Source organism: Lonchura striata, chromosome 5 (genome assembly GCF_046129695.1).
Source record: "Lonchura striata isolate bLonStr1 chromosome 5, bLonStr1.mat, whole genome shotgun sequence".
In the NCBI taxonomy this organism is placed as follows: domain Eukaryota; kingdom Metazoa; phylum Chordata; class Aves; order Passeriformes; family Estrildidae; genus Lonchura; species Lonchura striata.
The window spans coordinates 16393346-16410826 of NC_134607.1; the positions used below are offsets into that span (position 1 = coordinate 16393346).

Genomic DNA, 17481 nt, shown 5'->3' on the forward strand with positions numbered 1-17481 from the left:
ATTAAAATGGCTTCTTCTCATTCTGTAGCAGCTGGACAAAAGTATCCTGACCCTGACAGAGTTGATGCACTCACCATGCTTAAGAGACCCCCTCTTCAGTCACTTGTCAAACTGATAGACTGTGCTCCAAAAGCAAGATTTACCTGGGCAGCCGTGGTCTCCAGTCAACCCACTCACTCCCTTTGCTGCTTCTGAGCCCTGTCTGCTTCTGAAGTGGTGGTGAAACAGTGTCCTGGGACCCAGAGAAGCTGAATATGCACCTTATTTCTTTATCTCCACTCCTAGATGCTTTCTGAGCATGCCATGCAGACAGGTTTGCATTCATAAGGCAAAGGGAACTCAGCAAGTACTTGGTTGTTAGTGGTGTCATCTCCCCTCAAAGTTAGAAATTTATTTTGCTTGGATATAACAGGACAGCTATAAAAGAATCTTACCTATTCCCTTTCAATACTTGGATGACAGAAATATCTGGAGGAATGCTTTTAGTGGAGGCCCTTGTCAGAACGCTCTAGGGACGCTGTGGTTAAAGGTGACATTTTCTGAAGGAGGAACAAAGGTGTGGACAAACAAGAAAAGGTGAAGTTGTACTTCAGACCTCTCTTGAACTTCACACTTGCCAAGGAAGTCAGGGAAAAGAAGCTTACATTTTTTTTTTCCTGGTTACTACAGGCATTCTCAGCCTGTGGCTACTGTAGGAAAAAAAAATTTTTCTCCATCTATCACCATTATATTTACAGACTAGTTCAGCCAGTAGAAAGATCAAATAAGTAGAGATACCACATGCAAACACAATTTTACTATTATAATTCTCTGTTTAATGCAATGCTTTAACTAGGAATACAACTCAGCAGAAGTACATACATATATATTGCATGTAATTTAGTTGTCTCTTCAAAATGTTTCAAACCCTCATCAGCTTATTCCTTCATGGCTTGTTTTGATGAAATACCTTCTTTCTTCATCTTTTATAACAAATGCTGCTGAATAACACAGAAATTTTTCCTCCAAATGGAACACAACATCACACCCAAATTCCCAGTTAATATAACTTAATCAAACTTTGCTTCCACTGTATGAATGTTGTATATTATATATGTATATCTATACAGCATATATAAATATATATCTATAATGTATATATAATCAAATGGGTCAGCTTTACTCAGCTAACCATAAACTTGTGCTTATCTTATTTATATGAGATCAAATGTACGGCATCAAGAATTTGACCAGTCCTGGTTTTACCACATGATTTTGGAGATCACATACAGGTAATGCATTCCTTTTTTCTTGCAGTAGTATTTTCTTTTGAAGAAAAGAATGCAGGTTTTTAAATATATATGTATATATATAAATGAATAACAAGTTTTTAATATTGTTAAGTTAAAAAAGATCTCAAGAAGAGATGAGGTTCTTCCTCATACATAGAGCTTGAAGCGTAATTTGACATTCATCATAGATATATTTACATTATAAGCTTATCTGGATAGTGCTACACATAATGTATTATTTTTTACACTGTCAAGATATGGTGTTGGTCATGTTAAAACACACTACCTAAAGGTATTTACAAATTGCTAGTCTCTAACTTAACTACCACCTCAGCCAAGTGGCACCAGAAATAAGGGATAGGATAGATGGATGTCTGTTGATCGGCAGCCATGGCTCTCCCACCAGTGTTTTTATTACTATTACTGCCACTGCTGCCAGGGTGTGCTTCAGGGAAGGGCAGTCTTTGGATAGAGGTGGAGAGACAGTCTCCAGCAGGGGCAGAAATCCCTACCTCTTCCCTGAAGTCTACATGAGCAGGGGGAAGCAGCAAAGCAATCCAACTGTGGCTCATCCCTTTGCCAGTAAGAACACACCAACTGTGTCCCCCTGTGCTTTCTCCAGTGCTGACAGGTGAGTCAGTCCAGATATTAAGCACCCAGTGTTTAATATCTTAAATTCTTAAATAAATTCTTCCTTCCAAGGGCACTGTGATCACACTGCTTCATGAACCACATAGAGCTGCTTCTGCCAGAGTGAGAGCACTCTGGGACATCTCAGAAAATGGTTTCTGTGTGCTTCTTGGCAAGTATGATTCAAAGAAAAAAAAGAAAAAAGAAAAGAAACTCACAGTGGAAAGACAAAAAAAGAGTAGTTACTGAATGGCACTTTTCAGGTAATACAGAACTTTGGAAGGCAAAAAGACACCAGGATTTATTTTCTTTTATTTGGTTATTACTGGAATGAGATGCATTTAACAAATCTACCCAGTACTCTGAAATATGAGGCCTGGGAGGACTGATATACTCATGTAACCCACTAGATCCACAGTGTAGCAAAAGAGGCCATTGCAAAAGGAGGGAAGTAAAAATATAGGAGAAATAATTGCATTGGTTGTGGTAGATGTTCAACACAGCCTTGCTATAAGTAAATTCTTAGGTTTGGACTCTCAGTGAATGCTCTGCTAGTAAGCTCATGAATGAAAGGGGATTCGAGGGAAGGCAGGGCTGCCTTTCTGTTGCACAGAGGACAAAATTAATCTATGCATGTGGCAGCATGATATCCCACTGCAAGCACATTCACTCTTTGACATTATCCACCGCTGTGCCTAGCACAGAGATAACACAACTGGGGAACAAAAGAACTGATTTGGCTTTGTTTCATCGGAGGGCTTGTTTTATTTCCAATCTAAAACCCATGCAGAAAGGATTAATGGAACTTGCCACTCCACACAGTACCTTGGGCTTCAGTGGAGGAGGATGTTGCATGCTAGGAGGCAGATTTCGGGTGGGGTCAAAGAGGGTAAATACCAGCATTCACAGTGCCTGAAAGGCAAGTGAAAATACAAGCCTGTAGCTGTAACACAGGTGACACTTGTTAAAGTAAGGGGGAAAGCTTTTTGGCAAAACTGTGGCAAAACAGGAAAAACAGGCAGAGAAGAGAGGCTGCAGAAAATGAAAGACCATCTCTGAGGTTCCATCAAGGCAAGGTTCTCTTTAAACTTTAAAAGAAAGATTCCTTAACTAGAGCATTTTATAACATACCAGAACTGAAAAAGCAATATTATGTAGAAATCTTGTGTCTGTAGTGAAAGAAAAGCTAATTTCTTTTAAGCCTCTTAATTTCTACCACTTGCACTGTTGTCATCAGGGACTATTAAACTCCAAACTCTGTCAGCAAACACCCCCCATGCGCAGGGTCAAAGTTTGTTTCTCTGTCCTTTCTTATGTAAAGCCTTACATTCTTGCCCACAAAAACTCCACAATTTATAAAAAAATAAAGATTTTTCCAAAGTATTTTAAGGGGAGAGAGAAAAAACATCACATGGCTCTACTGCACTCCTGCCCCCAAGCTGCATTCATGTCAAGGTTGCAGCAGGTTGGCTGTCAGGATGCTTTACCTATCCAGTCCTGCTAGGCCACTGCCATGATTAATTTTGGGGCATAGAAGTGGCAGCAGATGTGGAAAATTCAATTCCCCAGCACCACAGGAGAAAATGGGAGCAGTGTCCTGAGGTGACAGGTGACAGCCAGAGGAATGGCTCATTCGTAGGAATGAAGAGCAGAGATCAAAATCAGTCAAAACTGGGGAAGGGGACAGTGAATTTGCTAGCAAGCCCCACAGACAAATGGGCACATTCAAATCCATAAAGAGATAAAATCAAGAAGAAGTCTCTGTCCTCCTGCTCCTATCCCTGGATGGGAGGCCAGGAGCTGCTGGGCTACTACAAGGGTTTCTTCAGTGGTGCGTGGGCTGTTTTCACCATAGCCACACTTCTTGAAAGCACCTCTTCTTGTCAATGTGTTTTCCTCCACCAGAAGAGTATAAAACTGAGGGCTGATAGATTTAAGCACTTTTGTCCCTTTCATGCTTTGTGTATGCCAAACAAGTGATCTCTGGGGTTCACTTGGGCCCTCCCATCCCCTTGAGCTTTTGTACAGCAAAAAAAAAAAAAAAAAAAAAAAAAGAAAGCAAGAGTAAGCAATATGACCTATATAGATTTCTTTGTTGTCTTTGGACTTCCTTTCAACAGGCAACATTCAAACACTTTGCTATCTTTCAATAGATCCTATGATTCCTAATAAGTCAAATGAAAATCTCAAAAAGAAAGAAGGCTGACAAGGTTTTCTTAGATTTTGTTCTCACTGGAATACAGATTTTAAATATTGCTCCAGCTTTCTTTCTTTCTTTTTTCCTTTTCCTTTTCCATTTTTTTATTTCTCTTTCTTTTTCTTTCATTATTTTTCTTTTTCTTCCTTTCTCTTTGACCACAGACATCTTTAATACTTAGAAAAGTTGCCCACTGGATTGATGCATTTCCAGGTTGCTCTTCTCTTCATGGAGCATGAAGGTAGGACTGTCCCATGACAACAGAAATCATTTCCTGTGGGCTGCCTCTTTCTGGAAATTATGAAAGAGGAAGAAACTGAGGGGACAAGAAGTTCTAGCTGCAATTTTTTTGTTGTTGTTGGTTATCAGTTTTGGGATTTCTTTTCTTTTTGTTTTGTTCTCATGAGTCACCTGCACAGTGTGCTTGATTTCTGTGTGAAGCAGAAGTGGCCAGTGCAGCACATGGTGTGGATGTGCCTCTGGGATCCTCTGGCCAAGCCCAAGGTGAAGATGAGGCAGCTCCAGCAGGGCCACCTGGGGCCTTGGGGACCACAGGGTGCAGGTGACAGTGAGGGAAGCCGAAGTTGCCCAGGGAGAGCTGCTCTTCAAGACTGACATCTAGATCTTGCAGAACTATCACTCAGGAGGGAAGTGAAACCTGGTGAATGTGGTTTGGGACACAAAGGAGAGACATGAAAGCTCAAAGGATATTCAAGAACAAATTATTTTGGAGTTCTGAACCATTAGCACATGTTTGATTTACTGAGCCACAATCAGCTGAAGACCCATGAGGTTCCTAATATCTGAGGGCACATTCTGCCTCTTCTCTGCCTTCAGGAGGGGCTAGACAGTACAATAAGTTTTGGCTCTACACCTCCCAGCAGCTGGCAATGCACACTAGGCAGACAAGGTTCCATGCAATATCTTGAATATCAGGTGGTTATTATTCGTATATATAAACCATGTAGGGTTGTGTGTTTGCATGCCTGTGGATTCATACATAGGGGCACTATGTCATCTGTTTTTACACTCTTTAATTGTCTGCAAATGTGAATGCACCATAAACTTACAGGGTGGAAACACAGGAGATTGTGTGTCCTGCAAACCTTTTAAATATACTATAACACAAATCAAAGCACCTTGTCTTCTGAGATCAAAAGTGAGGGTAGTGCTAGGGAAAAGTGGTAGAAAACTTCAAATTATGTTTTTCCTTTGCTTGTTTTTTTCATGAATGCTAACCCCAAAATACTTTTCTTCCTGTGGTATTTTGAGTGTCATCATATCACATGATGAAGGAGTATAATTGAAATCTATCTGTCGCACTTCTTAACCTATAGGAATGTCCTTAGATGTTATTCATTATGAGCAAGTGATAGCTTCAAATGTGAGAATAAGGGATTTGCACACCTGACAGAAAACCAGAGTTAAAAGATGAAGTATGGTTATACAACCATTATTTCCCAATTTGAGTACCTGTACCATACCCATAGCACTTGCTGAAAGAAAGAAGCAGGTGTGTCTTTTTTACGAAACTTTTCTAAAGAAGTCAGATATAGAAATTGAACACATTTTATTTTATCTTGAGATTTTATCTGGATTTTTTGAACATTGTAAGAGAATGAAAAACCTAGGAATGTGTAAGTCCTTCCTTTGACCTGTCAAGATAAACCTAGTGAGTGAAGCTTTAAAAAGCAAGCAGTGCTCATTTTGGCAAACTTTGTCGTTTAGTTATTCTTCCTTAGAAGCAGGAAGATGAAAACAGTGATAGTAGATATGCCTCAAGGCAAGTGAGGGTTGCAAAATTAGATCCTTGGCTGTATAGAGACAGTTATATTAGGATGAAACCACTAGGGGTATAAATTCAATGACTTCATATTAAGACATGTTAATCCGTAATTTAATGTGGCCTTAATTTACTGCAGTTTAATCCTCCTCATTTTCACTTTCTGCTGAGAACTTGTACTGCAAAACATGAAAATTGTCATGATACCAAAGTGCTTTGACACTGTGTTCCATTAAGCTTGTCAAATGTAAAACTTAATTCTGCAAGATTAGTTTCACTGTAATCTCAGAAACTGCTATTTTGAGGTGCATTTTGGAATACTCTGAAGTTGTAGCATGAAATAACCAAATGAATTGGTGTCCTGTGTGATGGGTGGCTTTCACTCCAGAAAAGAAATCCTCAGGACACTATCCGTGCTCTTTTTGGGTAAGAAAACATATAAATTTACCTTTGTTAAGGCCTGGAAGCTAGAGGTACTAGCAAGGAGATAAATAAAATATGCATAACTCACAGACAATCTTTGTTTTCAGTAATCTGATACTGTCTGACCTGTCCACAAAATGTTTCATTTTGCTACAGTAAATATCAAATATTGGAATACTAAATTCTTTTTCAGGTAAAAATTATCTAAATTTCACCTAGTGTAGTGTAGCAAAAAATATTTGCATTCCAGCCTTGCCAGACTCCCATCAAGACTATTTTAATATCTGTTTTTCTATAGTCACAATTTCCCACTCTGTATTTTTATTAGTGTTACCCCTTGGCTTACAGTCAAAATATGGCTCTCAGGTAGTACAAGGCAATGTGACCAATATCTTTTCCAGAAAGCAAACATCTTGTGCAGGATGCACCCAGAAAGGACCTCAGTTTCACACTAAGGGTTTAGAAGAGCTTGATCCAGGTGGGTATGTCAGTCTATCTTATTCTTTTCCTCAATAAATTAATCACAGAATCATCTTTTCAGAGGTCAAGAGCATGGTCATCTAATATTAACTATTCATTCTGTGAAGCTTCAATATACCTCTTCATCTTTACATCCACGTTTAAATGGATGTAGCCTTTCATTTTTCTAGTAATAATCTTGTTTCTATTCTTCAGCTGAGACCCTTTGTTTGGCTATCATGGTGGCTGACTGGATGAAACCTTTAAATTTACAACTTCTTTTAATATTCAGTCTTGCTCTGGACAAGTAAGGTACAGAAAGGAAGAAAAGGCTGATGAAGGTAAAAGACAAATAAATCCTCAGGTTGTTGTTATGTGACGAACAAAGTGAACAAAATCGTCTCAAAAGCTTTGGTTTACATGGATGCTGAAGTCTTGGCATGTAGCAATCTGGACAAGACCACGTCTTTTCATTTTGATCTTGACATGATGAAGTAGTCACAGAACAAAAGCCCCTGGGATGGGGCAAGCAGCAGACTTGGAACGACATACAATGATTACATGTTGCGCCTAAGAACACTTTCAGAACTGATGTGGTTTTGGAAATGGTGGTGTCATAAACAACATAAAAAGTTTTTGTCATGATTTACCTGACATTAAGCTTCTTATATGACAGTGGCAAAACAGCTTTAGACAACTTTGAGCTTTAGAAAATTTCAGCCATGATTGATTTAAATTATGCAATAATCTTCCAAACTCCTATGCTCCTTCCACACAGTTATTATTAAAATTGGTGGTTTTTTTTACCTAGATGAAGATGTAATAAACACACACAGAAAAAAAAAAGAAGAAAAAGAAAAAGAGAATGAAAGAACAAGTATTTTACAAAGAATGACCAAAAATCATAGACTTTAAAGCCCTTCTGCAGAATACTCTCAGAAAGTAAGGAACTGTGCCTCCAGTCCTCATACTTGAATAATTTCTCAAACATCCCCGTGTCCTAAAGATTTATTTTAATTTATTAAAAAATGTTTTAAAGCGTAGTCCTCAGGGGTACAGCTGATACCCCTTATCAGTATTTCCACTAACATCCTGGATTGCACATTCCATAGAAGAGCATAAAGTGCTATAGCATCGAGGCTTTTTTGAATTTAATTTGGAACTCCTTCACCCTTTCCACAATTATTTTCATTATTACTTTTACCTTGTAGCTCCTATATTCTTGTAATGACACATAAGAAGGTCCTTAAAGGTCTTTTTGAAGGTGGCATTGCAGAGCGCGTAGCAGGCGGGGTTGACGGTGCTGTTGATGTAACAGAGCCAGTAACCGAGGGTCCATACGGTGCCAGGGATGCAGGATGTGCAGAAGCTGTTGATGAGCACCATCACATTGTATGGGGTCCAGGTGATGATGAAGGCCAGGAGGATGGCCAAAATCGTCCTTGTCACCTTTTTCTCTCTAGAAGGGGGTGGTTTCTTTTTGGCTGGCTGCTTTGTCATCTTGACAATTTTCCGGGCTACGCTATTCTGTTTCTCCTCCCCGTTCGTGCCTATGATCTCGACAGTAGTGTTGGTAGGGGCACAGCAGTCTCCCTTTTGGGATTTGGTGACTATCCTGATGCATGTCAGCTTGGAGTTCTCTGCTTTGACATGGTCTTGGGAGGCAGAAGCCTGTCTGGCATCTTTGGTAGCTTCATCCTCTTTCAAGTTGGAAGCGACCACACTGATGGAGGTGGAGTCATTGGAGCTCTCCTTCTCCCCTTGAACACAGTTATTGGTTACAGTCTCTTCACTGGTTTTTCCATTCTGAATTTTGCTGTGCTCCAAACCATCCCCGCTGGTCGGGATATTGTTATTGTTTGGTTTCACTATTTTACCTTGGACAAGGCTGGGGGAAACTGTTTCTTGGTTTTGGGTGGCTTCCTTTTTTCCTTTCTTTATCCGACTCTTACTGGCTCGAGAGATTTGCCAGTAAAGGACAGTCATGATGATAACAGGCAAATAGAAGGCTGCAATGGCAGTGCCAAAAGTGACAGCAGGGTTGGAAAAAAACTGGATGTAGCAGTCCCCATCTGGGACAGTCCTTCCTCCCACAATGAATTGCCAGAAGAGAATTGCAGGGGCCCAGAGGATGAAGGACAGCACCCAGGCGGCTGCGATCATCATGCCGGCCATCTTCGTGGTCCGCTTCACGGGATACGTCAGGGGCTTGGTGACACAGAAGTACCTGTCAAAGCTGATGATGAGCAGGTTCATTACAGAGGCGTTGCTGACCACGTAGTCAAGAGCCAGCCAGAGGTCACACACCACGGGCCCCAAGGGCCAGTAGCCTATCACAGTGTAGAGGGTGTACAGGTTCATGGAAAAGATGCCAATGATCAAGTCAGCGCAGGCCAGGCTGAACAGGAAATAATTGTTGACAGTCTGAAGGTGCCTGTTGACTTTGATTGACACCATGACCAGGATGTTTCCAATTATGGTGACCAGGCTGAGAGACCCTGCTACCAGGACAATGAACACCACCTCGACAGTCTTATAGCGGCTCTCCAAGGCCATCACATTTTCAGAGGAAGAGTTTAAGTACGTTGAGTTATTCATTTTGCTTCTGATAACAAGATACCCAGTTACAACTTAAACCTGCAGAGGAAAGAAAAGAAAACAGACACCATCAGGAAGTTAGCCCCTTTGCCTTTAAGGAATGGATCCCAAAAAAACTGACTTGGCAAATGTTCTCAGCTAGAAGATGTATTCAGAAAAAAAACAGTCAGCTTTGGTCAAAGGAAACACTTTACAGTGTGCAGTTTAGGAATAACAGAACAATAGGCTAGCTCTAAATATGTGAGAAAGGTACACATCTGGACCCAAAACTACAGTTTTAAGTTCTCAGATGCATTTTTCTTTTTTTTGTTTTTTTAAAACTAATATTGACTTGAATATTAGTTCAAGTCAATAATATTTTGGAACTGAACCTGCATATTATTTTCTTTCCTGCTAACAAAATTGTTCTCTTTGCTCATTTCAAACCCTATTCCAAATAAAAGGTCTGGACTGGAGGGTGTCCTTCTTATAACCCAAAGTGAAGCTGTAATCTACTGAGAGGCAGATAATGGGAAGGAGATCTCTGCTTCTGTTTTTCTTTCATTTTCCACCTGGGCATGTTTCTGTGAGGTTTAGGGAACAGGTTTTTTACCATAACTCCCCCCAGTTTTCTTACCCAGCATTTCTTTTTTTTAGGCAACACAAAGGTTTTGGCACTTCATTAAACTAATTCATCTGTCAATAAACAAAAGAGGTTGAGTCTGTTGAAGTTAACAGAATTTCTAAACTCACCTCAGTAGATCATTTGCCTATTTAGTTAGATGCAAATATATTTTTTTTTTCCAATTTCAGTAAGATGAAAGTTATTTTTTACTTACTTTTGAGTATTTGTACCTGGATAAGGCATAGTTGTTTGTTCAGGTTTTTTTAAAACATGGTATTATCTTTTGATGCTTGCTTGACTGCACTTTTCCTATTATTTTTCAAATCACAATATTTTTAATCTGTATCACATAAAGCTAAAACAAAAGGTCTGACATAGATAGCAGGGTAATGCTAAATAAAGAAACAAATAAAAATCAGTTCTATTTACACATAGCAATTATTTTTGTGCCCCTTATACTCTACTGGCAGTGCTCAATAAATAGTAATTAAATTGCTAGTGATACACATTTGCTAGAAGACTAAGAAAACAGCGTGCTTTTGCCTTCAGGATATATTCTATCTTTTTGTGTATCCCCTGGAAGTCAATAGAATGCACTGGAATTGTACAGCATGTGAGTGCTCATTATTTATGAGCTGTGCTCAAAGGATTATTGAAGCATGAAGGCCAGATGTGACAGGGAAGTTAGGGTTTTTTTCTAATGACAATATTCTGCTTTCCCCCCCCTCGCACATAAGGCATCACTTCTTTAAGAAAGAGTCTCTAAACATGGTGGTGGAATCAAAGGAAGACAAAAAAAGTATCTGTGTACAGCTCCTCTATACAACAGGGATTAGAAAATTCTCCTCTGGTTCCTCTGACTAACCTGCTGATGCACAGACATATGCAGTCCACGTCACTTCAAAGGAGCAATGCATTTTTACTGTCATTTCAGTACTGTGCTTTTTTATTTTTTTCCCGTTTTTTCCAGATGCAAAAGAGAGAAGGTGATGCAAAATGTCAGCACAGTGGCAAAACCCCTTCTGAACTCTCAGAAAAATAAGCAAGCCTGTCTCTGTGGAAAAGTCAAAATGCTAAACCAGGGTGAAAGGTTTTCTGTCTGAGGAAACTTTGTAATCTTGAAATTTATACTTAGAGAAATACAACTGGCAGAGAGAGGGTGGGGCTCATGCATTTGCCTTTGCTATCAAAAACAGCTAGAATTTTTTTACCAATTCTATGTTGAAGTGAATACTTCAATGAATAAATAGAGGAACATGCAACATGAATAAATAGAGGATCATAAGGCTCAGCAGACATTTATTTTTTGCTATCTATTTACCAGTACAACAATAAAATCCTTGGGATCAGGTTCAAGATAACGAAATGAAGGAGTGCTTTAGTTAAGTGTGTACTTTTTACAGTAAGAATAGGCTGAGTGGAATGTAGCAGAATTTCTCCTCTGTGCAAAAATATTGATGGGACACCTTTAATATATAGGACTGTCATTTCAGCAATTCCCAGTCTATTTTTCTCCCAAAGCTTCACAGCTGAGCATCTGGTTATCCAGCTAGATGTGTAAGACATCAATTTTTTGGACAAGCTAAGAATTTCTCCCAAGCAGAGTTGTTTATGAGCATTCTTGACAGAATGCATTTCTAATGAAGAAGCAAAATCATGCATAGTGATGTAGTGATTAAAAAAAAAAAAATCAGCTGAAGAAGGTTCATGATCTGGTGCTCTGCATCTACTTCTGGTGACAGAAAGTGAGTGGGGGAGCAAAATGGAAATCAGTGAGAGTGGATTAGAGATGAAAAAATTACGCTTTGTTATAAGGAAACAAGTTTTTCTCTACAATATATTTTTGAAAAACTGTTCAGAATTTCTGATTTCATTCCACTGAAGAAAAAAATTAATTTTAAAAACTTGAAGCTTGTGAAACCAAATTGCCATTTCCCAGCTGACTTTATTCCCGAGTCTTTTCAGGTGAAATTTTTACCCACTTTCACTGGAAATATTGGTAATCCAGTAACAATTTCCCTGATTTTATGGGAATCTATAGGATGCAAGGAGATGGATGAAAGTTAAAAACTAATCTTACTTTCTAGGAATAGGATTTCATGGTGTTAATATGAATGGAAGCAAAGCAAAAGAGTCTCTTTCCCTCTTTTTGCACAAAACTTTCCGGCCCTTAAGAAGGCTAGTAACTCTGGATTGCAAATTACGAGGGCAGTTCCAGCTTTCTGAGGTACAGGGAAACATCTGCTGTCACCAGCTCCAGTAAAAACCTCCCTTTGCCTTCATCAGCGTGATTGTGAAGTGAAGCATATTTTGCAATGTATGTTGATGAGAGAGTGTAGGGCTGGAGAGACAAATATGATGCATGGTCACTGCTCAGAGTACTAAAATTCCACATGCAGAGGTAGGGCTGCGTGCCCCTCCTAACCCCAGAGCCCCTGCAATCCTCTGGGCTCCTTCCTGTGGGCTGCAGCAGGGCTGGAATCAGGTGCACAGAGAGGGTTCTGTTTCTCATCGTGCCTGCTTGTAAGGACTACTTTTGTTTTTGTCTTGCCACAGAGCCCATCTCTCCTGCTGCAGGGACAGTTGTTATGGGAGCAGATGTTATTCATCAGGCAGACCTACAAGGCAGAGGCATTTTAAGGTAACATGACCTCCTGTGTGAGAAATACCAGATCTTATTCTTGAACAAACACAGCTCTCCTCTGCAAGCCCATGGGTATTTGTGTGAGTTGCACAATATGGCACTGAATCCCGTGGGCTACCATAATTCATCCTTCTATACTAAGTGCATTCTTGCTAAACAGAGAATACCCAGAAAAGGCAAGGAATGTCTCTTGTGACCTTAAAAGCAACCAAGATAATTTTCTGAAATATATTTCAAAATATATATGACTTTTTGGAGTGGAAACATCATAATCCCTGCACAGAAAATGTCCAAAGCCAAGAAATCCACATATAAATGAATTCATTGTTTGATAGTTGATATGCACTTGGGAAACATTCCCAGTGCAGTAGTTCCTCCCTGTAAAGAACTCACAGTACTGAAAATTATTCCCTTCTATTGACTGGGCAACAGTTTAGGGCAGAGCTGGGGCATACTTAAGCATTGGATCCTGCTGAGTTCTGCTTTCCACTTATCCTGACAGGAACACATCCATTTAGTGCAGGCAAATCTTGTAGCAAACATTGTAATTTTAAATTTAAAATATATCTCCAACATCTGCCACAAAACACTACAGAAATATTTGGTATATTGAAAAAAATGGCTGATACATCATGCCTGTCAGAGTTTATTAGACAAACTATTCTTCTGTATTGTGCATATTGACAAGTTAAATTTGGTAAGGATTTAATGTCTTCTTTGAATTCTCTGAAACCATATAAAGGTCAAGACATGAAAGAGGCAACAAATGATCAGTGCCTGAAAATTATATTTGTGATTTAAACAGGATTACCCAAGAATGTATGTGCATTGCCATTCTGAGGGCACATCTAAGTCTCAAGCAGAATGAAATACACTTTAACTTTTTTTTTTTGACCTAGTTCCTCTTCAGACCAAACGTATGTAAAATAGATTTGATGTTTGCTGTAGCAATAGTGGAATCTTTTTTTCCTGAAATGATTTTTTTCCCAAGATCAATTGATTTTGATTCTAAATTTCTTCCTGGTACCATTTTAAACTCACAGTGTGAAAACAAAAAGAGAGAAGCAAAATCCCTTAATCTATGACAAATATCCTAGGTCTGTTAGCCAGAATTTACTGCAGACTTTAAGAGAAAATACATTTATAGTCTTTACTTTTGGTAAAAACACATTTCAGAAAATACCCAAACACCTGAAGACTAAAATCTTCACCATATGAACTATCTTCTGCATGCCTTTTGAAACTAGAAACAGCTTTGCTAAATGTTACTGGCTAGGTGTGGTCTGTTGTTCTTTTTCTTTTTCATGCACTTTTGTTTATCTCAAACAACACATGTCCTACAAAAAAGATATCTTGTGGACCTCTTTGGATCTACTTTTCCCCTTCTAATTGTGAAAGATACCTAAGGGCAAAAATTAAAAATTTCTGCACAGATCTTGAAACAAGAAGTAGATCAGAGTCAGAAAATATTAAAAAAGCAAACCAAGAGTGTGCCACAAACAGCAATTGAAACAAGGCAGAATGAAAATATTCCCCCAAAAGCAGCAGGGGACTGTACATGAGTAGGTGTCAATGCTGGCACCAAAGCTGCTGCCTCAGGGCACGTTAGGGTCTGAGGATTTGTGCATTGCTTTTTGTGCACTGCAAACAGATTTGTGCTGTTAACTACATCTTGCACACTGTGGCTCTTGCAGTCTAAAACTGTATAGAAAGAAATATAGAAAAACTATATAGAAGTAAATATAGTGTCATAAGCCAAACATGTTGATATTAAATATGACACAAGTAGAAGTATAGACAGCATAGTAAAAAAAAAAAAACCCAAAACCAACCAAACAATAATCTCTCTAGTTTCAGGAAATAAATAAAAATAAAAAAGGTTGTTTTTCCTCAAAGATCAGATAATAAATTATTCCTAATATATTGATACTATTATTACTATTACTACTGTTATAGTAGTCACCCACTGGTACTAAGGCACATGAAATATTACCTTTCTGTTAGTATAGGTTTAACTGCAGATATATTTTTCTTTATTTGGGACCTGTGTTATCAAGAGAGAATTTGCATTCTGTCTTTGGGCAGCTGATACCATTACAAGCTAAACTCTGCATCCTACTGCATTGGGCCAACCTGAAAAATATGCTTAATACACATGGTTCAATCTAACTAGTTTTGAGCCAAATAAAAAAAAAAAAAAAAAACCAAAAAAAACCGGGATTTTTACCTCCTGGAGTAGAGAAGATACTCTTATTCACATGCCTCATTCTTGATAGGATTATAATAAAAAAACCTTGTTCCAAAACTAGTGAGAAAATAACAAATTCTCTTGATGAAGTTATGGAAGGTTTTTCTCTCTGTTCTTGTGAAACCATGAGATTTATCCATATGATAAAGTGACTGAATACAATGGTCCATGTCACTCCTTCTGAGTCCCACCTGCAATCCTGTGCACCTCAGCTTGTTAGAGGTGCTTACACAGTAGAGGGAGTTTTCAGAATGGCAATTGCAAAGCAGAAGGTTTTAGCATTACATTTCAGGCAAAGTAAATAGTTAGGAATGCTCTTCCTGTTGAAAGCTAGAAGAGCATTGTTTATGTTTTGTTACTTTTTTCAGGTAAAGTGTGAAATATGCCTATTTGCTAAGATCAAAATAAAAATTTATAATCCAGAAATCAGAGAAAAAAATTTAAAATTTAGTCTTTGGAGTATGAAAGGCAAAATGGAAGCATCTCATAGTTTTCTCTAGAGGGCTGTGTTAAATGGGTAGCATCTCCATCTAGAGGCACAGATAAGCAGCTGCCACATAAAACAGTCCTTTCCAGTAATAGAATGGCTTAAAAATATTTGTAAAAATTTTTAACTCTCTGGCAGAGGAGATCCACATTTTATTGCCATTTAAATTTTATTCTAATTAATGAGCAGAGATATAATTTGATGAAAATCTGAAGACATTACAGTTAAATATTCCTGGAGCAAGCAGTCTGGATGAAGAGGTGTATGACCTGGGATGAGCTCTGTCAGTCAGAGCATGGTTCTAATAACACCACAGCTCTGGTTTTGATCCCTGGAAGGGCCATTCACTTAATAGTTGGACTTGGTGATCCTTGTGGGTCCTTCCAAATCAGAATATTCTGTGATCTAGTTAGACTGGGGCAGCCAGTGCACAGAAACATGTGCTTAGGCCTGAGTTTATTCACTGCAACCACCATCATTTTGTCGTCAATTTGGGCATGACCCAAATCAAAATGTTGTTTCACAGAACATCATAAATGGGTTCGAAGTGTGGATGATGTCATCAAAAGGTAAAAACTGGAGACTAGCTCATACCACATACACATTTCATCAGTGCACCTAAAGCATAATTTTTCTGCTAGTAGAGGTTATAGGAGAGAGAAAAGGGACATTAAAGTGACAGATTTTAGTAAGTGACTTCTCCTTTCTGCCTTTGCTGCACCACTGTTAGAAGTTGACTGAAGCTTCTCACATTGATTAACCAAACAAGTTTTATCTGACTATAACTATCTTCTTCAAGCACTTTAGTTAAAATAGTTGTACTAGAACTCAGACTAAAATGATACCTATCCTCAGCCATGAGAAAAGTTGCCTCAGCAGAAGAGTTATTTAAGTTTCTGCTCAGATTGAATTGAAGATCATTAGGTTCAAGGATATATCTTCTGTAGGAAAAGCGTGGTGAGAGTTAAGTAGTCCCTCTGCAGCCCAGCACAAATTGGAGGCACAGCACTTCATTATCCTCAGATCACCCATAACACCTGTGCTGTTAAATACAAAAACCTTATGAGAGCTACTCAAAGTCCCTGACTGACAAGCAGTGAAGCTGGTGAGAGGAGAGGGATGACTGGTGAGAGGCTGACTGAAACCAACTTAATGTACAAGCAGACCTGAAAAAAAATCCTCAAACCAAACCAACAACCAAACAACCAACCCTCCTACACAAAAGAAACCAAAAAAAAACAAACCCACAAAACAACCCCCCCCAAAAAAACCCCAACCCAGTCTTTCTAGTCTTTCCTGGCTTAAATTATTTCTATTTCTTTAAGAGTCTGTAGGAATATTGGTCATGAGAAAAATCCAGAGAACTGCAGTACATTAGAGGAAGGGTCTCTCAAGGAACCATGGATTAACCCCCTCAACCTGCCAGTGAGTCCAAAAATAATTCTGTGATATTTCTGTGAATATCTGAGAATCCCTCCAAGACATAAGAAGTCCATTTGGGATCATGAATAAACCCATGGAGACTCTCACTCTACTCTTCAGACAGAGTCAGAGTAGGGCTTCTGACAGGAATATTAACATATGAGAGCCCATGGAGACTGTTACTGAAGCTAAAGAAAATCTTTCCTTTTCTCTAGGTTGTAAATGGTCTAAGTACCTGGCTTTTGCATGGGATTTTCTTATTCACTCACAAAGATCTATCAGATAATCCTCAAATCTGCTTTGGAAAGTACCTTATATTTTTACTCAGAAAATGCTTTTAATATCCTTTTAAACACCATCATGGTCAGTCTTACAGGAAATTCTCAAGAGCTTGAAAATCTAGTCTGCTCTTCTGTGTCCATAAATTCTGGGGATTTTTAGACATCTTCCATCTTACTTTACATCTTACCTAGAGATGTAGATTAGAAGCACAGGAAAGAATGATGACTCAGATATTACAGGGAATGGCTCAGATTCTTTGCAAGGATATATTGAAGAGAAGTTCAAACTTGTTTCTGAGAGGGCAGCTAAATTTTTTTTATGCCTGTATTACTGTAGACTGCATTTGAAACAGTGATCGTGAAATACTGAAGGAACTTAATTAGGTCTTTTCCTTACCAGAAAGCAGTGATACCTAAATTTCCAAACCAGAATC

The 17481-nt window shown here is 38.7% G+C and overlaps 1 protein-coding gene across 2 annotated transcripts in view; it reads right to left on the reverse strand.

Annotated features, from left to right (window-relative positions):
• Positions 1-4119: 4119 nt before the first annotated feature.
• The window catches only part of CHRM2 (cholinergic receptor muscarinic 2), an 85361-nt gene continuing 71999 nt past the window's right edge, over positions 4120-17481 (reverse strand). For both annotated transcript variants that reach the window (XM_021551948.3, XM_031507956.2), the window contains one exon: positions 4120-9400. In XM_021551948.3, coding sequence (XP_021407623.1) covers positions 7964-9361 — 1398 coding nt within the window. In that variant the 5' untranslated portion in view covers positions 9362-9400 and the 3' untranslated portion in view covers positions 4120-7963. The remainder of the gene's footprint in view (positions 9401-17481) is intronic.